We start from the raw sequence: 24,428 nt of genomic DNA on the forward strand, positions 1-24,428 counted from the left end.
TGTTTTCTGGAGTTGTCGCATTAAGATCGCCCTGGTGCGTTAATCTGCCCTAAGCCGCTGGCTCGACCCCGCACTCGTCTGCCAGCGAATCCGGGCGCAGCGCTGAGGTCCAGATGCTCCGGCGAGGAAGAGAACGGACGGGCGACGGGCGGTGCATTAACTCGCTCCTGCCAGATGTAGTAAACCACGGGGCTGTTAAGGGCGGCTGCTGAGGGACGTTTGGCTGACAGCGAGTACAAAAAGCTGTAAAAACGGCGGCGAAGACACTCCAAGGACCACGAGGGCTGAGTGAATCTTGGCCTACTGCCTGTAGATGAATTACCGCGCAGGACAAGCTTCCTCGTCCACTCTAACAACCTTGGAAGCAGAGTGTTACAAACAGATCAATCAGCACATAAAAAGGAAACAGGGAGCGGAGTCACCCGGGCACTTTAAAAAAAAAAAAGAAATGCTAATCATCCCGCCCAAGGATCTAAAGAGTTATAAATTCGTTTCGTCAATGTGAAGGTCGGTCCCGATCCTTTCCGAATCAAGGTCAGGATTTACACACTTCCCCAAGTCCCGGAACTCATCCGGCCAGCAGTCGTGGAGGTGGGGCCGAACTCTCCAGAGATTAATGGCCAGGCCCTTCGCATGCAACATCCGCATCCCATCATCTGCCGAGCGTCTGTTGCGCGACCGATGAAGTGAGCAGTCCGCGGAAAGGCCGTTCGCCGCGCCTGGAGAGAGCGGAAGTCATCCAACGATGTATTTATACGGAGCGAAGGTGTGTGTGTGTGTGTGTGTGTGTGAGGATGGGTAGCAATCAGCTTTGGTCTTTATATGCCGCGCGCTCAGAGGGGACGGAGTGGATTAGCGCGCCGCTAGTCAGCCCCTGCCTGCGCCTTGCATGTGTCTCTTGAAGTGATTAAAAGGGACGCATGTCTATTCAGAGGCCAGGTGGCATCATAAAACCCGCCAAAAAAGCGGGCGTGACCGGCGAAGTGGGCGACGAGAGGCTGCCACGCCCACATGCCGGGAGAGAACCTAGTCACCGTGCAGTCGGCAGTAAGATGCGCTTGAACCAGCTTCACCAGTGATTCACCCTCCGGACCCAAAAAGGGGGGTGACGTCGTTTCATCCTAAAAGTACGGTCAACAACACACCGTAACACCTTATTTAGTTTAAGGCACTACTACATTTCCATTAGGTACTTCTTTCACTTTAGATGCTTTTACTGAAAACAGTATAGAGTACCATATATATATATAAATCTCAGTATCGAGACTGAAATTTACTAAAATATACACACACACAGACTTCAAAATAATAAAAGGGAATGCTTAAAACACCACAACGTAACTGCAAGTCAACTTTTGAATGCTGGCGGTGCTTCCACAGAGGGCACAGCTCATCCCGGATGGAACAGCAGTGTGAGCTGTGGCAAGTAGGTTTGCTGCGTAGTGTCCAGAGCAGTGAGGTGCTTCCAGGAGAAGGAGGCCAGTACCTCAGGAGACGTGGAGGAGGCCGTAGGAGGTCAACAACCCAGCAGCAGGACGCTACCTCCACCTTTGTGCAAGGAGGAACAGGAGCAGCACTGCCACAGCCTGCAAAAATAACCTCCAGCAGGCCACAAATGTGCATGTGTCTGCTCAAACGGTCAGAAACAGACCCCATGAGGGTGGTATGACTGCTCAGGTTTGGCATTTGCCAGAGAACACCAAGATTGGCAAATTCGCCACTGGCACACTGTGCTCTTCACAGATGAAAGCAGGTTTACACTGAGCACACAGTGACAGATGTGAAAGTTCTGCTGCCTGCAACATCCTCCAGCATGACCGGTTTGGCAGTGGGTCAGTAATGGTGCGGGGTGGCATTTCTTCAGCCATTAGGATGCAGTCCAGGTCTGGGAGAGGATCCCTCAGGAGACCATCCTCCACCTCATCAGGAGCATGTCCAGGCGTTGTAGGGAGGTCATACAGGAACGTGGAGGCCACACGCACTGCTGAGCTTCATTTGGACTTGTTTAAGGACATTACATCAAAGTTGGATCAGGCTCCGTGGGTTGATAATGTAAACAAAGTATTTAATAAAAATATTGTGTTCCCTTTATTATAATTTTTTTTGAGTAGTGTGTGTGTGTGTGTGTATTAAATTAAGATTTTGCACACGCTGTTATTTTTAACGTTAGCATGAAAGATGACAGTAAACCGTTCCCCTTTCCCCTCACCATCCCTCATGTGTGCTGTCAAATTTAATTGATGACGGGCTAATTAACTGCCTGATTGACTCCGACGAGGCCTGCTCTCACTCAAGGGTAAGATGACATGAATGCGAACGGTGAAAAAACAAGACAGACGCGTCTGCTGGAGATACGGGTTTCCACCCCCTATTACCAGCCCAGCCGCATCCCCGATGTCGGAGCAACTGTCTAATTAATTATCCTTTTATTTGTCATTAAACGTGTTAATTTGACCCGATATGCACGCTATCGCGGTCACCAAAGGCGCCGATTCTTCCAGGCTTCCCAACTGTCTGCACTCTTCTGCTGGAGGGCTAGAGGGTGACCTGGCCAACAGAACGGGGATGTTGGGCTTAAACAAGAACACTTTAGTTAATTAAGCGTGCAGCCCGTGTGTTTAATAGTGAGCGCTTAGTGCAAGAATGTCGGAGCCTTGTGGGCATGGGAGCCCAATAAACAGTAGGTTAATAATCAGTTACTGTAGAGAAAACGAGCTAATTATCACAGTGGCGTGTTCTAACAAGAGCAGTCATTAGCGCTATTTGCTGCTCGGCCTTCCAGCCCAGTGACCCCGCCCGGCTCAGCAAGTCGGCCCTGCATTATCCAGACAAGGCAAAGCAGCAACATGGACATTTTACAATCGCGTGGTTCCGACAGGAGGAGGATTTTTATCTGGAAACCCACCTTCACATCCGAGACCTTCATCCGCGTTCCCTCCTTCCCAACGAAGATGTCGTCCACGTCCACTAGCAGGTAGCGGTCCAGGGACAGGCACAGGCGTTTGCCGGTAAGGTAGGCTATAGAGTCAACAAACACCAGCTTGTGGAGCCAGAAGGAGAGATTGTTGCCAAGCAGAACCCTCTGGATGCCGTCATGGAGCCCCAGGTCTTGCACAACGGTGGCGTGAATGGACTTTAACGGGCCGAGATGGCTGAGCGCCTCGGAGGACTTGGTACTGGCCAGGAGGACAGGTTCGTAGGTGCTGTGGTTGGACTGGAAGACGGTCCAGTCGTCCCCGGGCAGGGGACCTTGCTCCACCTCGTTGGGCCGGGTGATGTAGAGCAGCGGGGCGGCAGGGTTGATGCGGTAGTCCTTCAGGCCCAGGTTCGAGTGCAGGAACAGGGGGAAGCCCTTGAGCTGGGCGCTGAGCAGCGAGTTCTCGTTGGCCTTGAAGAAGCCGATGATGCCGACGCCATACTCCACGCAGTACTTGTCCAGCAGGTCCCGGTTCCAGGTGTCCAGGTTGACATACTTGAGAATGTTCTCGTATATGACCAGCGCGTAGCGGCCCTGGTCGCGCTCCATCAGGGTGGGCATGTCCCCTTTGCTGGGCGCAATCTCGGTCCGGTAGCGGAAGCGGCTGGATTCCAGTATGGCCACGATCTCCTGGCCAAGCTGAGAATAAATGCTCTCCACAAACACAAGCACCACCGGGTCAGTGCGGGAGTTGTCCACCATCTTCACCGGCCGCTGCCGGCCCAGCTGTGGAGGGAGGAAGAGGGGCGAACGCTGCGCCCCCCCACCGCCTCCGGCCGAAACCCCCCCGCAGTCGCTGAAGGGCAGTGGTGGTGCCTCCTTAATCTTTGGGCTGTTGTTGACGTAGTAGGCCAGGAAGGCCATGGAGACCAGGCAGAAGACGATGAGGGCCACGATGAGGCGGTGGAGCTCCAGTTGCCGGACTCCCCGCACCAGCTTCCAGAGGTCCATGGCTGCAGCCCCGAATCTGGAGCGGACAGGCCGACGGGCGGTGGGGGCGGCTGGCGGGAGAGGGCGGCGGGGAGGAGGAGGGTCGAGCAGCACGCGGTGGCACCTGGGTCGGGTCAGGAAGAGCCATTTACGCTAAGTCACCATGGCCCCCATAGCCCATGACTCGTCCCCCCGGGCGATAATGGCGCTCCTCCTCTCCTCCCACTCACACGACACGCGGTGCGCTGCTGCCCCTCGGTCTCGCCTGCTTTCTTGCTCGTTCTTCCTCTCAGTCCCTCGGCTTGCTTCCTCCACTCTGCTTAAGAGGATTGAGTTTCTCTGGACACTCCTCCTGCGCGGTCGCTGCCGCCGCCTCCTCCACCGACGCCGCCCAACAGGTCAGCTGCTTGTGCTCCTCGCTTTAACCGGACACACGCGAACACATTCTTTACAAAGAGGGTCTCCCTCCCTCGCTCTACTGCTCTATCTGCTCCTGCTCAGGAACGTAGATGCGGCTCTTCGGCCCCTGCAGGGCTCAGCAGCGTCCCCACTCAAGGTCCCCGGTGCTGAACGCGGCTCCCCCGTGGATCTGCAGCCCTCATGATGAGCGCACGCCTACGAGAGAGGGAGAGGGAGAGAGAGCTGGTTGGATCTCACATTGTATTGATAAAAATAATAATGAAAGGTGGAGTGGCTCTTCACCGAACGAGACAGAAAACGTTGGGAGGAAGACAAAGATGCGCGAGAGTGACTCATTAAAGCGTTCAAGTGGCCCGAATCAGGCGAAAGATGGAAATGACACAATGCGAGATAAAGCGAACCATTAAAAAGGCTGTTTTGAACCTGCGAAGCTCCGTCAAGCCCCGGTCGGCTCCTCCCCCCTGACGTGCAAGCTATGAAATTATTTAATACCAGTCCGAGGCAGCTGACCTACCGAACCCGACATCTGGTTTCTAATACCCAGACTCCTTCAGAGAAGCATGCTGTGTCATTGCAAGTAGGCATGGAGGGTGGAATTAACAGGCCACCAGTCAGATTCTAGATGCCGCGGCTTAATGATTTTTCCATTAGTGCCCCACTCGACCCACCCAGCATCCCCTCCTATGTGGGGAGGGCTTCCCCTCTCCTCGGGGCTCCTAAAATAGCCCTATAACCTCCACACGCTCCCTTCCTCCACATAGATAGCATTACAGGTGGGAGAGGGAAAACTCTGACCTTACCCGAGGCGTTCTGTACACCCGGCCAAAGCAAACCACACTGGGGGTTTGTTTACTTTCGTGAAGATGACCCCTCCCAATAGCTCATCCCTGGCACTGATATGGAGCAGAAGAAGGAGCGGGCGCTGGAAATTCAACGCCATGAGAGCTGGGAGATCTCTGCAAACACCTTCCCTAAAATGGGGGTCCTGGGGGACCAGGTGTTCGTCAGGTCTGCACATTTTACATTTACAGCATCTACCAGACGCCCTTATCCAGAGCGACTTACAAGCAGTAGTTACAGGGACAGAGTCCCCCCCTGGAGACACTTAAACTTAAGTGCTCAGGGACACAATGGTAGTAAGTGGGGTTTGAACCTGGGTCTTCTGGTTCACAGGCGAGTGTGTTACCCGCTAGTCTACTACCACCCTACCACACACACACACACACACACACACACACACACACAGAGAGAGAACATCGGCATCTTCAGCAGGGCACCACCGTGAAGGCAGCAGCAATCAGTCAGTCTCTTGATGTGACCGCAGCAGGCCGAGCTGCGCTGGTGAGTCTGAACTGCCACTTAAAGGATCATTTTCCGCGCGCAGATGAGCACGCTGAACCTGGGCTGCAGCAAAGGCACCTTGACGGAGAAGCAAGACGGGTCGGCGCGGGAGGGAGGACGATCTGCCTCCCGGTTTTTTTATTTTTTCCTCTAAATGACGGAACACAAGACGGGTCCAAGCAAGAGTTGCGCACAAGATGTCTCAAATGTGATCCACAGGCTGCAGAAGAACACACCAGGATCCTGATTTCCTGGAGGAAACAGAAAACCAGGCTAAGAAAACTGAGAAAAGGGGCCAAACACAGCAGCTAATTCATCAGCAGCAGCAGCAGCTCCGGATGGAGAGCGAGCACCCTGAAACCTGAACCTCCGCTATAATTAGCATCACCTTACTGATCACTTCCTCAACAGAAACCGATCCCTATCGGTGCCTCCTGCGCGCACACACACACACACACACACACACACACACACACACACACGACCGTCTGTCCCCGCATTTGTGTAATAGGCTTCTGATTAGATGAGACTTTCGTGGCAAATTAAATGCCCATCTTGGACAAAACTCATTGTACATTTCATTATTATCCATATAAACCCACGTACATCGTGGCATCATTATTCTGTTCAGTTGACGAGGCCAATGTTCTAGATCATTTCCCGGCACTGTATCGCACACGGGGTCACAAACCGGGGAATCTGAAAAGAAAATTTGGTGGTGGCAGCGGTCGCCAGGCATCTACATCTCAGGCTGAGTTTGTGATCTTATATTGTTGGGCACCCAAAAGCCAAAGCTAGAAGCAAGGGCAGGGCAGGGCACGGCACGGCACGGCAGGGCAGGGCAGGGCAGGGCAGGGCACGGCACGGGTGAGCTGTAGGTACATGTGGCAGGTGGCACCTCGTCTGCCAGGGCAGAAATATAGCACTGGGCATCGCGTTGCCCTTGATGAGCGCCAAGGCGTACCGCGTGCGGAAGGGTAACGGTAACGGAAGCCTGCCGGGATTGGATGAACGTTTCCACATGCGGCGAGCTCCTATTGTTTTACACGGGGAGAAGCGGAGGAGGCTTGGCGTTAAGTACCGGTGATGGCCAGAGAACCTGCAGACAGGCGAGACCACCGCGCTGCCTCAGGAGGGATGGCGGAGGCATCTGAGATGCGGCCTGTAAATTATTCATGGTTTCAGAGCGCGGCGCGGCGGGAAATAATCGCGGTGGTCATGCATATCTCGTGTTTATTATGCCGAGGACTCCGCCTAAACAAATATGTTTATGGACCAGCTGTCGGTGTGGAGGGAGGGAATGAAGGGAGGCGAGGCCGGCGGAGGAAAGGTGGGAGGGAGGAGGCATTTAAGAACAGCTGGACAAAAGCAGCGTGTTTTAGTGTTAAATAATACAGCTGCTGCGCCGCCGCCATGTCTGTGCTGCTGTGGGGCTCGTCCATTCATATTAATTCCAACATCTCTCTCATGTTGTCACAAAGACAGTGAGCGTGTGTGTATGTGTTGTAACACGGTCCAACAATAACCTGAAGTAGTGGATTTAATTCCCCTTTCCCTAAAACTAAACTCAATAACCAAAGACATGAACTTACACACTAATATCGTAATCTTCTGTCCCCTTTCTCAACAACTGATGCAGTCGGATACGAGGCTCTCGGCCTCCAGCGCGGTGCAGTGTAACCAGGTCAGGTCTGCTGACCCCATCTCCACCAAGGTCGTACACATTGAGACACAGCACAGAGATGGAAACTGAGCCACAGTGCTGCTGACTGGAGGATGGGGTCTTTTAAAGGTTATCTGAACTCTTCAATAGTTCCCCGTACAACATTCCACAGGAATCACAGTTAAATGATGTGTCTTGAGGCAGAAATGTGTACATGATGGGTGCAGAACGGTGTTCACAACGTCTCAAACTAGGGTGGTAGTAGCCTAGTGGGTAACACACTCGCCTACGAACCAGAAGACCTGGGTTCAAATCCCACTTACTACCATTATGTCCCTGAGCAGGGGGGGGACTGTCCCTGTAACTACTGATTGTAAGTCGCTCTGGATAAGGGCGTCTGATAAATGCTGTAAATGTAAAATGTAAATGAACTTGAAGAGAACGAAGAAAAATTCAATCAATAATGGATGTCACCACCAAACACAGAGAGACATTAAGCTTAACATTTAGCGACACTGACAATGGGTTGTGCAGTGGGGAAGTTCATTGTCCAGAGGAGCAGCAGAGGGACTGAAATCGTTAAATTAGAGGGGGCGTCGGGCTACAGGCGTGAGGAGGGAAGAGAGAGAGTGAGAGCATGAACGTGCGGGCAAGAGACACACACACACACACAACAGCTGTCCTCGGCCCAATTTCACACCGAGCCTGTGAAGACTCATCCCACCTCTCACCCACAGCCCCCCTCGCCTCTCCTGACCAGTGGCCCTGAGCCGCTTACTGAGCCACACTTGCTGCTGACTGGAGGGGGAAGCTACACACATCAGCGTTCCTCGCCGTAGGGTTGTGCGGGCTTTATAAAGCCCCACACACACACACACACACACACACACACACACACACACACACACAGAGCCTTCAGCTAATCCAAAAAAACCCAACCAGCTCAGTGCAGGCAAACACATTGTGCCGGGCCTGTGTAAACAAACACAGAAGCATGGCAATAGTATCTGGTAAAGAAAGGAGCATTCCGGATTCCGACACGGCTCTGTTTCTTCCCATCTCCTTCGTTCATTTCATTTTCCTCTTTTCTGCATTATTTATTATTATTAAATACTTCCAGCTGCAGAGGTGATGGAAATTCCCACAAACTTGGATCAGGAGAGACTTTTATTAGATAACAGCCCTGCCATTATTATAAATCATTCAACTCCCATTTTCACATCTTGCACTTAACTCTCGCTCCACACACACACACACACACACACACACACACACACACACACACACACACACACAAAATTCAAATAAAACTTTGCTACAGAGACACAGCCAGTAGCAGCAGCTGACATGAGAGGGAGGCGGACGCGCTTCCTACAAGTGCAACCTGTCAGAGCCAGTCACACACCCACCCACACGAACAGAGCATTCACACCCTGTCAAAGGCACAAGCCTTTCCACAAACTCTTTAAAAATGATGAGCTTATTATACAGACCCATCACTCTTACCTCTAGTTCGGCTTTTCAAACACTTATAAAGTCCTTCACGATTCTATTTATTTATTGTTGGGTACAATGGCCATAACAGGATATGGAAACTATTTTTATTGGACTAATTTGAACAGACTTCTAAAAAGGAAGTGGCCATTTGGTAAACATTCCATTCAGAAAATAATGAAAAATTCCCTTATTAGAAACATCTCTTTCAGTAATTCCATTTGAACAGTGGATAAAAGTGTGAACCCTTTCTGAGAATCTTGCTTTGGAACATGCGTCACTTTAAGAAGAATTTCACAATGTGTAATTGAATGAAATAATTAACAAGAAATGACGTCCATCCACATGCACAGTGAACAAAGTAACTTAACTACAGCTATTATATTACGCTTTTTTTTGGTCACCAACAGCAGAGCAATTTACCAAATTCACAATCAATAAGACATTGAAGTAGGCAGTCTGAGCGCATCAGGAGGGCCCATGCAGTACAACCTCAAGCCTGCTGTAGATTCTTCTACCATCCACCTTAAACCAGGCTAAATGGGAGCGACTGCAACAGCAAAACCTAAGCGGTCGCCCACGGGTTGCGTACTCCTACAATTTAGAGGCAATGACAAACACATAATATGCTAATCTGGCGATTACAGCTAAAAGCAGCACAGCAAAACTAATGAAAGGATCTGTAGGAGGGAGGAATTGAAAATGCCCCAAATTGAATCTGCTCATCCAAACGAGACACAAAGCAAAATCTCATTACACAAGCACAGGGACACAGCGGATACAGCAGAGGCTAACATGCCGATCGTCATTAACGCGCAGTCCCCGATCAACGGCAAAAACCACCAGCCTGAAACAAAATCTATTACCAGATGTGCAGGATCAGTGCTCAAATAGCCACGAGGGCCCAAATGAAACGTGGTGACCAGATGTCAAAAACTGACAGCTTTCAATATTGTACACTAACAGTCTACACGTGTAGCTACAAACAATCATCTTGGGGGAAAAAAGTGAATGTGACTAGCACAAAAAAAAAAAAAAAACGTCAAAAGTAGGTTGGGATTTTCAGGAAAAAGATCATGAAAGGGAATAAGAGTGACCTGTGAAAAGCATGATTTGTATATATCATGCTATATATATATAGTTAGTTTATATATATATTCAGTTTAATATATATATATAGTTTAATATATATAAATTAAACTATATATAGTTTAATATAATATATTAAACTATATATAGTATAATATAATATATACACACACACACACACACACACACACACATACATACACTGAATATATTAAACTATGCAAAAAAACAAACACAAAATTGTTTTTAAATTACTTCAATTCTGAAATGCTGAATTAGGCCTTAAAAGCAAGAGTTTGGCATACTGTAAAACTAAGGTGTTAGTAATGTCATGAAACGCAATCAGAAATATTACTATTACTACGACTACTGGAAGTATGTGCTCTATTTTGTTGTGTTCATTAGTTAATTAGTTACATGCTCAATCAATTTTCTATACATATTTCAAGTCCTAATTCTTGAACAATATAGAGCCGTTCTGTTACATTATGTCCATTTTGCAGATACCATTCTTCAGAGCAACTACGACTAACGTTCAGGACAGCAAAGTAAAATGTCAGAAGTAAATAAGTTACATTTTGCTGGTACCTCATGTAGTGAGGATCATTCTAGTTTTAAATTAAACTGAATTGCATACTGAATAATCACTTCCGCATCTTTAGACATGGAGGTGAGTGCTCCCTCATGCAGAAAGCGGGAGATGAGAGTTGAAGTGTAATTTAAGCAAAATCAATGTTGCTCTGGCCGTGCAGTAGACACCATCAGATGGGTTTTTAAAAGGATATCTGAACTCTTCAATAGTTCCCTGTACAACATTCCACAGCAAGGAATCTCGTTTAAATTATGTGATTTGGGGCTGAAATGTGTACATTATGGGTGCAGAATGGTGTTCACAATGTCTCAAACTTGAAGAGAATGAAAAATGAAGAAAAATTCTATTAATAAAAAGGCTACTGGCCACTCTGTAGCAGACTGAATCAAGTATGAATATAAAGGAAAATAAATGTCACCAATGCATGTTCCTAAAGCTCCTTCTACTAAAAGAACATGGAAATGTCTTCATTGTCTGAGACAAGTACACTAAAAGAAAAAAAAAACCCATAAAAGTTGAACTTTTGAGTATCTTTTCACTCTGGAGAACCATAAAAGCTCAGGAGTGTTTCATCCAACTCCAACTTCAATGAAGCCTCTATCCAGGATAAACCACTTCCTTTGAAATATTACGGTCTACTCCCTCAGTCTCCCTCAAATAGCCACAACCCAGGGTGCAACTTCAAAAGAAAACTTTTCAGAGCCGTCCACTCCGCTCCTCAGAACAACTATGACATAATCAAGAGGATTAGTGAACATTAATTAAAGAGCCCCACTTACACAGACACAGAGCACAATTAGGAGGGAGACGTGCGCAGACGTACGTGAACTCAGTCAGATGGTTTATGACTAAAGTCGGCGGGATCAGCACTTATGTCATCGTCCCACCTGTTCGCTGCGAGCAGCACGACTCATGGCAGATGCACTCAGAGGGGCTATCGGGAAGACCCTGTTAATTAGATCTGCCCATACAGCTAACAAGTAGCAAGGGGGATGGGACATTTATTTAACGTTTAAAAACCCGGTTGTTCGAAGAGACCAAGAGATCCGGAAAAGAACAACAGCGGATTTATTTAATTATTTTTTATTTTATTTTACCCCAGCATGATCACACTCATTACCTCGACGCACTCCCCGCCTCCTGCAGCCCCACCCTGGCACATCAGGTGCAAGCCTACCACCTCTTGCTAGCACACGCTACACATCTTTGTCACCACGGACGTCATGGCAACCGGTCCCTTGGCGACTACGTGCAGAGCTACTGCGCTCCTGCTGGCGTGAGAAGGGAGACGTTCCTGAGCTCTGCGATAGTGGTGTCGTGATCGCACCGAGGGACATTTATTTATATCCACGGTACACCGTCACACAGGACCATCTGCACAGGACCAGGAAATAAAGACCCTGACTGGAACCTGCTGGGAACACGGTGCCAAAAAATCAAGGTGGCGGGCAGAAAGATCCCACAGGTGGGTGCGAGCCAGTCCACTCTGAGACAGGAGCGTGATGGGCGATCAGCACTTCCTTGGGCGTGCTGAGCCTCGGCCTCTTAGCCTCAATGCCGTTTGTGTTTAGATAAAGGCCTACCTGAAATAGCCAGCCAAATAGGCGGACTGGGCCACCCACCACGAGTGTGCGCGTTTCACATTCTGACCACCTGCCTCACTGGGTCCATCTGGATACACAAAGGCCTCTCCAAACTTCATGAAACGGAGGTTAGAATGGAGCCGTAAGAGAGCAGTAATAACAGGTAACATTACATATTACGGGTAAAACTGGGGGATAAAATAGCTTTTGTCCTTGAAAATTACCAGGAAAAAAAGTCTGATACATTCAGGCTTCTGACAAGCAGTCAGGCACAGATCCAGACCAGGTTAAAGGTGATTGCTCAGCTTCATGTGCTCCTCTGGTACAGCTGCTTCCCTATAGCACCCATTTAAATGGGTCGTAAGGTCATGAAAAGGGCTGCGTTGAGAATGTGTCTATTAGTTCACAGATTAACTGCCTCCCTCCTTGGAAGACTCTTTATGAAAAGTTGATTTGACACAGTTGTCGGGCACCACAAGCTGGTCCTTTTGAAAGCTCCTCAGATCCTCACTCTGGACTATTTCACTTTCTTCCAACTGCTCATTGTAGTCAGATAATATATGCTATTTATTTCATGCTCTACACATGTGGTGTAGACATTTTTCTACCAGATCAAGAGGCTGGATAAGAGCCACAGCTTGGAGTCTCCACACCAGAAAGCCTGTGGGAAAACCATGTTCCCGAAGACAGAGGGAGACGGACAGAGCAACCAACAAAAAAAGGGGGGTGATGACCCAGAAGAACCAGGCCACAGAGTGATTTATGTGCTGCTGGAGGAGGCACAGGCTGACCTCATATTCTGTCAGGGGACAGTCAGTCCACCATAGCGGTCATCGCCCACACTCCGAACTACCCTCAAAGCCCAGAGTGTCCCAGGAGGCTCTAGGGCGAGCACTAGACGCACCACTTCCCCTCGTCGCCCCCTGGCCGGTGGTTTCGGGCTTCGGCACAGTCTCACCTCTAGCGTGCTAGCAGAAGAACAGTGGGAGGCCACTGGAAAGGACATCTTATTAAGCCCTTTGGTGCTCCTGGAGCAGGTGGCGCAGGAGAGCAGACATCTCAGCCCTGTCAGCGTCGCTCCAGCTCATTTTCCTCCTTCGCATATTCCGACCGGTCAATCAGGCACAGGAGGGCTCACCCACGCGGTCAGCTCGTCGTGTTTCAGGTGGTAAATGTGTGAAATGGCTGCCGGCACTCCAGCCTCGGTCGGCTAAATTTAATCATGTCTTCCTCTGCACTTCAGATTAGCTCAACTTCCCATCGTAATGGGAGACAATCTGGCAGACAACAGCCACGTGCGGCTGAGCAGGAAGAGGCTGTTTCAAGCACTGCCATTGTTGGCCAAAACGGTGGGGGACGATGGGGACTTGTTAATGACGAATGGGAAGAGCTGTGATCACCGGTCGGCATGCTTTTTTCATGATACCTGCCTTCGTACAGGGTCTCCGCAGAGCTGAGACTCTTGGAATTCATATGAAAACGATCCCACTGATTGGAACATAAAAGGTGATGGTCTGAAGAACTGTGTGAAAGCCTGTGATACCCGTGGCATGAACGTGGCCACATGCCCGTTTTGGAGCCCCAATGCTGAGTGCAGAACTTGAGGATATTTGAGGCGCTGTATAAGACAACGTGCTTTTGCATATGAAAGACGTCCCTAATTGACCACCCAGAATTCCAGATGTAGGGGACTGGAATGGGTGGTGTTTGTATGGGTGTGTGCATTGGGTCATGTAGGCTGGGGGCGGTGATTAATTCACCTGGGCGGGTGAAGGGGAAGCGTACCTTGCTGGCCACAGTTACAACAGGGGCATGGGGATGGGTTTTTAATATATGGATATTGGTTATATCAAAAAATTAAGAACAAATAAAAAAAACTGCCGGACCATTGCTTTAAGACCAAGCACCCATATGCTGAGTGACCATGAGGAAGCTGAACAAGTCGCCTACAGCAGAGATTGATCATCGATCTGCATGTTTATTGGATATTTGTAGGAAAATTAAGGAGGAAGGGAGGGACGAGTTCATACTTGACAATACTATAATAGATGTAATGTCCAACATCTTATGCAGGTTATATTGTTAACTTTTAAATGCTATGTTTAATACTATGAAATGTAAACATTTGAAAATCTGTTGGATTGTGCAGCTCAGAATGTCCAAATTGTATTCTATGGGGTCTATGAGATCTCAAATGTTTCAAATGTTTTTATGCTAATTTCTTTTGCTTTTATGATATTTTTTCTGGCTAAAAATGTCTAGTGCATTATAAATAAAATGTATCTATGCCAAGAAATCCTGAATTTCTGGGAGAACTGGATAGGCAGGAGGAAGATTCTCTCAGTTGCTGGTGGGTCAGGGCCTGGAAGGCACCAACATATGTTCCCTGCCTACATGGGTAAAAAGCATGGGAGGTCACACAGCGGGTCCTCAGGAGGGGACCAGATAAGAGTCAAACCTCACAGTAGCATGGCAGTGGGGGGCTCAGCAGCACAACCCACCCCCAAATTGACCTGGGGCACGATGAACCCCGAAAGAGTTATGATCTCTCTCTCTCTTTAGGAGAAACACACACAAGATTTTGGGTGCTATTATTAGAGTCCAGAGAGTTCAATGTCCTCCCTGCATCAGACAGATGTTGGGTTCAGAGGGCTGGGAAAGGTAGAAACAGGTTTAGCACAAGGGCTTGTGGGTAAAGGTGAGCTCACATGCTGTGGCCTGACCTGAGGAATAACAACAAGCACCTTTGCATCTCTGCTGCTGACCACTGATCACCAAGTCACCCTGATTTAAACCAGTAGAGGCGGAAACTGTTTCTTCTGTCAGTCACATTCGTACATCCACATGCAATCTGGTCGTTCCGACTGACCAAATGTTTCTAAAGGCCAAAAAACAAACTACAGTAATATGTTATGTAAATGTAAGTGACAAAGTCAGTGATGTGACACACACACACACACACACACACACACACACACACACACACACACACACACACACACACACACACACACACACACACAGCACCTCTAGTTCAGTTTTTGGCACTGGAGTCAATAAAACCTGGTGACAAATTGTGTGTGTGTGTGTGTGTGAGAGTGAGAGAGTGAGAGAGAGAGAGAGAGAGAAGGGCTGTGCAGATCAATTCAATCTACATCGACCAAGACTCCTTTATGAGCGAATCACTGCCTGTTCCCGTCACCGCCGCCGCCGTGGAAACCGGGCTGTTTGGAGCCTTTTAATTAGTGAGACGTCTGCTCGCTTCTGCCTCTGCCCAGAACAAAATCAGATGGAGGAAAGGGGAGCTGACAACCAATCCATTTTCTACAGGGAACATTCACCCCCGGACACACACACACACACACACCTGACACTTTCCAGCAGTCAAACCATAAAGGGCTTCTTTAGGCTGTCCCCTCACAATGCACACAACACCACACAACCAACCTTCTTGTTCCAACTCCAATAATGTGCCACCACAGATGACCAATCAATAGTAAAAGCTGCCTTTATGAGACTGTAGAATGTGCATGTGTGTGTGGGAGAAAAACGGCAAATAAATAAATAAATAAATAACTAAATAAAAGAAGAAGGGAGGGAGAAAGGGAGAGGAAAAGTCCTCCCATTTTCTCAGCTTTTTTTGTATTGTTGCATTTCTTGGCACCGTTTGAGGCACCCCAACCCCGCACCCACCAACCCAAAAAAACAAGAATGCCTCTCTTCCCTCCAATTAAAATTTCTTTGGCACTGTCTCTCCCCAGCTATCTTTTCACTCGCTATCTTTCACTGAAGGCCTCCCTTTCTCTAAAGGCTCTCCCATCACTTGCCAGCATTCTCAATTCATTCAATCATCAATTCCACCATCAAGGACGAACAAAAAGTCCTGGAGGACCCCACAAGTGCAAACCCCAAAAACCACACAGACAGTCCCGCCTGCTCTCCCTCTCACACACCCAGAGGATGGACACACTGGCTAACACTGAGGGTTAAGAGATGGAAAAAAAGGAACGCTTTCTTCTTGATAAATGCACGCAATGAGAGAGAAAAAAAAAAAAAAATAGACGACTCCGCCCGACCCCAGCCCCTCTGTCCAGGGAATGTGAGAGGGTTCCATCAGCGTGAAGAAGCCTTGATGCAGCCGCAGGACACCGCTTTAATTAGCCCTGTGGATGTAGAGGAAAACTGGCCGGCCCGAGGGGACGTGGGCTTTCTCCGGCCCACCGCTGGCAGGGATGCGGCTCGGTGTGGACCACACACGAACTGGAGGTTCAGTCGGTGAGCGGCACTGCTATAGGCGGAACCACGCTGACCTGAGCTTTAAAAGGAAAAGCACTATTACCAATAAACACATCCCATGATCACAGGAAAGATCACTGCATTTCATCATGGTCCTGAATTCAGTAAATCAAAGGTCCAAATGAACTGTCCAGCGCATTATTAAAAACTGGAAGGATGATGGAGAACCATCATCTGAGTGGGGTAGTAGAACTCACAGCTCTGTTTAACAGTGAAAGTAACAGCTATGTGAAAGTGACTAGTTGTCACATGTGACACCACAGCACAGCGCAGCACTCACAGTGAAATGTCTCTGCATTTAACCCATCCCCTGAGGGAGCAGTATGCAGCCATGACAGGCGCCCGAGGAGCAGTGGCACCTTGGCAGTCCCAAAACCGGCAGCCTTCAGAGTCTGTTTCCTTAACAGCTAGGCCAATAACTGGCATTGTGGTAATAATAATAATAAGAAGAAAGCCAAATACTTTGAAACCAGGTCAGTCTGCACTCAGTTTTTCTTTGAGTAACAGTGATATCAGGATAAGAAGGGAAGCAAATATTTCATGTGCGCCAACCATGCATGGTCCCTACTGTACCAGATGTTTATGATCTGGGGTCAGATCTGGTCAGATGGTCAGATCTGGGTTCAGCGACATGATGTGGCAATAAAACGAAGTCAGCTGACCAGCTGAATATACAATAGCAAGTCCAGGCTACATCATTGTCACAGACCCACTGAAAATCCTTAGTATGTGCTGGAGAAGACATCACACAGTGGCTTGTCTCTCCCATACTCTGTCAGGGGAGTGAAAATACACACACATCCAGTTGAACACACAGAGACCTCCAGGAACCCTGTGCAGGATGTGTAAATATCACCAGTTATGAAGATGGTTTTCATTATGGTCGCCGCTCTGTATTGTGGGCCTGTGTCACTTTCACAGATCTCTAGATCCGTACAGCTGTAACCTTCACCAAGCAGCAGAGCGTTCGGCCTGGTCAGGCTTTCTGCTTCTGCTAGGCCATCTTTAATGCAGCATGAGGAGTAACTGTGTGCAGGTGTGTGTGTGTGTGTGTGTGTGTGTTTGCTTGCATGTGTGTGTATATGCACGGGAGTAAACTGACAGCGCTCCGGTTGGGGACTGACCCGGCAAGCGGACAGAGCAAAGCTGTCAAACCAGACGGCTCTCCAGTCAGCACTTCCTCAGTCAGTCTGCGAAGACGGAGGCCAGGGGCCAACAGGCACACGGGAAAACACAATAGCACAGCTCGACTGGCGTGGGCGGGGAAAATAAAAACGTCTGATTCAGGCCTGCGCCAGGCTCCCTGGGTACACGCTATCTGTCAAATTGCTTTTTCATTAAGGCGCCACTGACACCCAGGCTTTTTATTAAGAAGCGGTGCTGGTGCGCAGACACCTTCTGTAACACAAACAGCCTTTTTTTTTTTTGGTTTTGTTGTTGAAGGCCTGCTTCTACAGCCACAGACAATTTAATCAACACATGGGCATTCTGATCTATTCTACTGATGTTGTTGCCTACACAGCACAGACAAAAGGAACATTTCATTTCCAGTGCACACTTAAAGCAACAGGTCACTAACAGGATTACATTTTAATGGGATTATTTGACGTCTATTGGAATTTCTCAGCTATAGACGCAGCGACTCAGCAACATCACACCGAACGAGGATGGATGAACTTAACAGCTATTGGTGTATTTAGAAGGATTTAACCAGTCCACTCAAGACGCATCAGACCGTGCCTTTCTTGATGAGGTTGCCAAGCCCGGAAAAATCAGGAGGTTTGAGTCTGGAAGGGCATCCAGCGTAAAAATAAGTTATGCGGACAGCCAGATAGGTTGATCTGCCGTGGCGACCGCTAACAAGAGCAGCCAAAAGGAGACGGGGATGATAAATAATCATTTATAATGATGATCAAAAATATTGTAAAGCCAGACACCTGACATGGTGAAACCCCCAGAAATGGAGATGCATCATTGTTCTAAATTAGTGCATTTTAGAGCTGTGGATAATAATATTTAAATCTACATGGCAGTGCAAGTGTTTCATTATTCAAAATTAATCTTCTTTAAGCTGTTTAAGATACACTAGCACTGCTTGCCAAGTTTGCATAATGAAACAAATTCCAGCAGTTTCTTCAGTATCAGTACACTGTGGTGTTTAAATAGACTAAGATGGAGCCTTTTTTTTGAAGAATCCAGTCCAAGAAACATCCTTAGTATTTTTGTAACAGGAGGAAGTGAAGTGTGTTTGAAGAATCTGTTTTGTTCTATAACGTAAAAAATGCAAGACCCATAAATGAAGAGGTGACTGATAATGCACCGTATATACTACAGCGCACAGTGTCCAGTAGGACTGCTTTTTGATGCACAACATGCTTTTCACAAAATCCCCCTTGATCAGTTTAATTTGTTAAGATCCTCTGCCACAAACTAGGTGGGAGTGTTTTCTACCGAACTTGTTCAGGGTCCGTGTTAATAACTTGTTTTATGGTGGACACAGCAGATTTATTTGTGATGCAGGAAGAACACTATGAGCAGCATCCGTTAATCCCATTTGCACCAGACAGCACCAGAGGCACACCTTCAGTGAATTATTCTAAAACATTCATTTTAAATGGCTGGGAGAAACCCTAGTAGCACGACAAGCTACCAATCAAATGTTCCTGCAGTGACAAAACGCTGCAACACAGACCGAATGGCAGAAGGTATGTCTCTCTCTTTGGGAACAGTCATAATAAAGGGTGAACTAAATATTATTGCAATTATACTACACTTTTATGGCCTTTATCAGGCGCCCTTATCCAGTGCGACAATCAGTAGTTACAGGCACAGTCCCCCTGGAGACACTCAGGGTTAACTGTCTTGCTCAGGGACACAATAGTAGTAAGTGGCGTTTGAACTTGTGACTTTTTGGTCATCTGCAAATGTGTTACCTACAAGGACACAAGAACACACTAATTTACTTGAGCTCATTGACTCATGTACCAAAACTTGAAAAACAGCTCATGTACAAAATGCTTAAATAATAAGTGACATTAATGAATTACATAGAAATTAATCTTTATATTGGTCAATTGTACATACATGGATTCTTACCATGCAACAAAGGGCCTGAAAAAAACGTCAGTCTAAGAGCTTTTTAATGAGCGTCTCCCAGGGCTCCTGTACAGGCAGATTCAGGGCTGCGAGTGGACAGACCGTACGGCACAATCACGACCAGGAAGCCATCAATTGGCTCAGCACATGAAAGACGAGAGACTTGCTGGTGATCGCTGCCTGTTTATGGCAAGTGGTGTCCAGCAAATCTACGGTCATCCACGTGGAAAGTACAACAACTGAAAAATATTACGCTAAAAACACACCGCAGACACAGGCAGGAGCAATAAATAAAGCAACGAGAGCAGGCTAGGAGTCTAACTGGCCGAACAGTGGATAGACAGAGGCTAATTTCTCCCTTTGCTATGCGGCGAGACAATCAGCCTTTCATCCTTTCATTTCATCTCTGGAATGGGAAGGGGAACGGGGGGGGGGGGGGGGGGGGGACAGAAAACAAAGAACTGGCCAGAGCGGAGGGGAAAAACAGAGGGGAGGGCTGCTCTTTCAGAAGACAACAGAGTCACACTGACCTCTGGTCGCCATGGTGGACGTCCCGGCTCTGCTCTATCAGTTGGTTTGTGTTGTTCTCTCAGCCCGCCCGCCCGCCCGCCCGGCCCTCTCCGGGTGCCTGTGATGAAGAGACAGAGGCAGCGTGCGGTCACGGCCGGGCACTAGCGACACAGCGGTCAATATTTGCTCGGCTTGGTTCTGGGGACTCTCTTTCGCAATGAGACTGATCGCTCGGAGAGGACGGTATTGACGGGAGCGAGTGCGCAGCACCAACTCCAATTAGAGGAATTTCGGGTCGTGTGGTGCACGTTTTGTTTCCAGGTAGGCTGTGCTCTGGGTATGTTAGCCCTGAGGGACGGAGCAGCACAGTGTGGAAGATGGAGTGAAAGTAAGTCCGCTGGGACTGTGTGTGAGAGTCCCCAGGCAAATCTAACTGTGGACACCCACACACCAAGCACAGAAAGACACACTATGTAGAGGCATTTCCAGACACCCACCCACACACCCCCTAGGGCTTTACAATAAACCATGAAGACAAGTGAATGGTGATGCGATAGAGGACGACAGAGAGAAGGGCTTTCAAAACTTGTGCAGTGAGCAAGATGGAAAACAAAAGAGGAGGAAAAAAAAGCTGAACACGGAGGGGTGGGTGGGGGTTTGTGGAGAAAACGAGTGTTTCTGCGAGTGACGGGACACAATGTGGCCTTTATGACCAATCGTAATATAAGCCTTTCCTTGTGATCATCTGTAGAGTACAGTCCTGTTCAACCACAGCACTAGCCTGACTCAATCTTGTGCAACATCCATAAAATGAGACAAATGGACAAGAACACAAACCTATACATGTACAGACATGCTATGCAAGGTTGTGAAATTGGCCATAAAGAGGACAAATGTTATAATGAAATATCTTACTGAAAACAGAATATGGAATATGTAAAATGCATGAAATTTGAAAGGTGTGTGTGCGTGTGTGTATGCGTGTGTGGATGGAGGTATTATGGAGTTGTAGATGTAGGTTTTGGTAGATATTATTACACAAATTTTTAAAAGGATAAGGAATCTTTAATTAGTTCTCTTTTCATGCAATAATTTCACATTAAGTTTCTGTGTGCATAAGCATAAAACAATCTCATAAAATACTTAGTGTTATTCTGTTTCTGTGCTTTAAAATTTAGATAGCACAAGATCTATTTTGCTCAGTGAAGTATTTTACAAGGTGAGATTCATGAGACTCCAATTCAATTATAAAATCTACTCTGGATGTATTGAACACATCTTAAATTTTTATGTGTCAATTTTCGTGCCCCTAAACCTCATTAACTAACCCAGATTTTGCTGCAATTCTCACCAGCCCTTTATTTTATTGATGCTGACGTTTGTAAAACACTCCTGGATTTTATACCTTATACACCAGCTATGCCTGCTCAGACACAAAGATCACCTAAAGTCCAACAGACCGATAAAGGGTTCACCAACACAACTTTGTGTTTAGTCCGCCACCACATTGAAACACACGGTGCAGATCAGCCAGCATTAAAAGCACTTTAAAAAACCATGCAGGTAGCATGGTAAGGTCATCTGCAAAAATCAGTGAATTAACACTGATGTTCAAATGTTCTTAAATCCCAATGTTCTTAAGCCAAAGATGAAAACCACACAGAGAACATATATGGCAAATATGCGGTGTCTTTAAATTAAGTACCAACATAGCTGCTTCCCTAAAAGGATCATCTGAGCGGAAATCTACATGTATGTGAAGAATGCTGGGACAGGCACCAGCTTCCCCACGTGCCTGACTTGTGTAAGTGGGTTTAGTGAACGGATGAATGAACTGATGTATTCTACCCCCTCAGAGAGAATAAACATCCCTAGATGTACGCTCTTTCAAGGCACTGATGTAGTAAATATTAAATGGTACTGGACTGTGTCTGTAACCGATTCACGCATTTCTGTTACCAAAAAACACACAAAACCCCCCCAAAAAAACACCAGTATTCATAAATCAAGCATTTTAACAACAAAGAGCAGGTATCTTTAAAAAATAAATAAATAAAAAAGGATTTGACAATTTAAAATATACACATCTAAATGAGATTCTGAGATACTATGACCAGATTTGTTATACATGTTCAAACTTGTGTGATTTTTGCTAATCATTGAACAATTATAACAAACTGTGTTAAGAAAATTATAAAACCTTTCCTCAAGGCTTAGGAGAATTTTGTAAATTTGTAAAAATCTAGTAGGCTACAGGACGGGAGAAAAAAAAAAAAAAAAAAAAAAAAAAAAAAAAAAAAAAAAAAAAAAAAACCTGAAATAAATAAATAAATAAATAGCAAATTTGTGATCTTTGTTTGGATTCCTTGGATCTATTTTCGCTGCTAAAATAGACCCAAACAGTCATTATTTCATCAAAAATGTAAGTGTCTCAATATTATTAACTTTGAACTGTCATACTTGGGCCCCACCTACTAGCGTGCAAAAGGTTGAGAACCCCTGGTATAATTGATCATAGTCTGATTTATTAGGAACACAACTGCATGAACTAAAGACCATTCACTATATAAACCATGGGTTGAATGTGCTGCCTAAAATACACTCAGATCAAAACCTTTCCAATTTGATGAACCGTATTGTTTCAATTCTTGAATATGACTTGAAAAACCAACGTGTTTTTCCCTAGATGCGATGTGTAGCGGTATTCCTGTCCATTGGACAATGTAACATGTTTATTGTTGGGGGAGGTTTACAAATTAACCTTAAAATCACTTTACATTCTGCATTCGAAAGTCATCACACCCTAGTGTGCAATGAACCTGTCAAACAAATGACATCCACCCCAGGTTTGCTTGTGCAACATGTCCCCCATGCCCTGATTGTCATTTACATCACTGTTGTAAAAGCACCAGCCAGGATTACGCCGACGGACAGACTCTGAACTCCGTTTAGAGTCCCCATGAGAGTCACGCTCCACCTCCAGTGGCTATCCCAATATTGATACTGAAGCGAAAAAACTAAGCCAGGATATGAGTGCAGCCTCAACATCGTGTTCAACAGAGGACAGGGCACACTTCTGCTCTTTATCCTCAAATCCAAATCAAACCGCAGTTACTGAACATGGGAGATCAGACAACAGGTCACATCACCCCTCAACAGCGTCAGCACCGAACCAGAACTGCCCATCACTGGTCTCCGAGTACACTGGTTGCTCTTGTAGAACAGGTCCAGGAAGTCTGTTGTTCATCTGCCACTGAAGCACAGGGGTACTAATTGATTGCTTAATCTGAAATCCGTTCCGTTCTAAAGTGTCCTGCTGATGCACTATCCAAGCAGCGGTGCTGGGAAGTGGGGTGGGGTGTGGGGTACGGACTGTAAATCAGATTTCTCTGCACTTCACAGGAGTGGATCAATCGGCCGCCAGAGGGTTAGCCATGCACGCCTTCTTACACTCAGGCAGGTTTCTGGGGGGCTGTGTTCCAAGCCAAATGGCACTGACACGACCAACAGTGGCAGCATAGGGACAGGCACCAGAACACAACAGATGTGCTAATCAAACCTGGCCCAGGCGTGAGGCGGACGGTGAGGTCTTAATTACGACTTGCATCATGCGAGTAGCGGTGACCAGGAGACGGACAGACTGGGTTCAGGGGACAGAAAAATAAATTTCCCAAAAAAAAGAAAATAGTCATGCAGACAGACAGACATAACCTGTCTGTATTTGACTCTCTGAAGATAATAATATGTGAGCGATAGCACCTAAATGGCCCTTTTCACGTCTGAGAGAAATGAATCTGCCTTCCGGTGGGCCTTTTATCACCCCTCAGCTCAAACAGAGGAGGGGGCAGAAACAGCAAAGAGATAAAGAAGGGGTAATCCTTCAAAGAAAATAAAAAAAAAAAGGAGAGAAACATTTCTTCAAACCTGCTCACAGAGTCTGAATCAATTCAGTCCGCTTTCAGTCATGAAGCGAGGCCGGGCCATGCAATCGTTCCGACGCTGCTGCTAATCTGAAACGTGATGTAATGGAGTCTGTGTACACAGTCTGTTTAAATCTCCGTCCATCAATCCTGGCTTTGTCTCATTTGCCTCACGTGGTGGATGAAAGGCAGCAGCGCTGCAGATCAACATGCTGGCACAAGAAAAGAAAATAAGGACGAGAAAAATACATTTCTATCATCCCTGTCAAAGACTGTTCACAAACTGTCCAATTTCAAACACTACAAAAGACATTTTTATAAAGGAAAATTAGAATTATATCTCTGAGGCATCTTTATGTCTATGCAACTAGGCTGAAGGTAAAGAAAAGGTAAAAACTTGGACAGGATTAGTGAGAAAGAATGAAACCATCCAGAGCGACAGGCTGACACTAACAGGAAGCAGGAAATGCTGACTAGGGTTGAGAGAGGGTGTTGTTCAAGGTAAACATTTTCTCCA

General features: G+C 47.0%; 1 protein-coding gene across 4 annotated transcripts in view; it reads right to left on the reverse strand.

Annotated features, from left to right (window-relative positions):
* ndst2a (N-deacetylase/N-sulfotransferase (heparan glucosaminyl) 2a) overlaps positions 1 to 24,428 on the reverse strand; it is an 82,752-nt gene that overhangs the window by 7,378 nt on the left and 50,946 nt on the right. For 2 of the 4 annotated variants that reach the window (XM_028989713.1, XM_028989714.1), the window contains one exon: positions 2,906 to 4,522. In XM_028989713.1, the coding sequence (XP_028845546.1) occupies positions 2,906 to 3,928 (1,023 nt within the window). In that variant the 5' untranslated portion in view covers positions 3,929 to 4,522. Of the gene's footprint in view, positions 1 to 2,905; positions 4,523 to 20,011; positions 20,110 to 23,915; positions 23,992 to 24,428 lie in introns of those variants that run through there. The other 2 variants (XM_028989712.1, XM_028989715.1) reach the window with 2 other exon arrangements.

Source organism: Denticeps clupeoides, chromosome 8, assembly GCF_900700375.1.
Source record: "Denticeps clupeoides chromosome 8, fDenClu1.1, whole genome shotgun sequence".
NCBI lineage: Eukaryota > Metazoa > Chordata > Actinopteri > Clupeiformes > Denticipitidae > Denticeps > Denticeps clupeoides.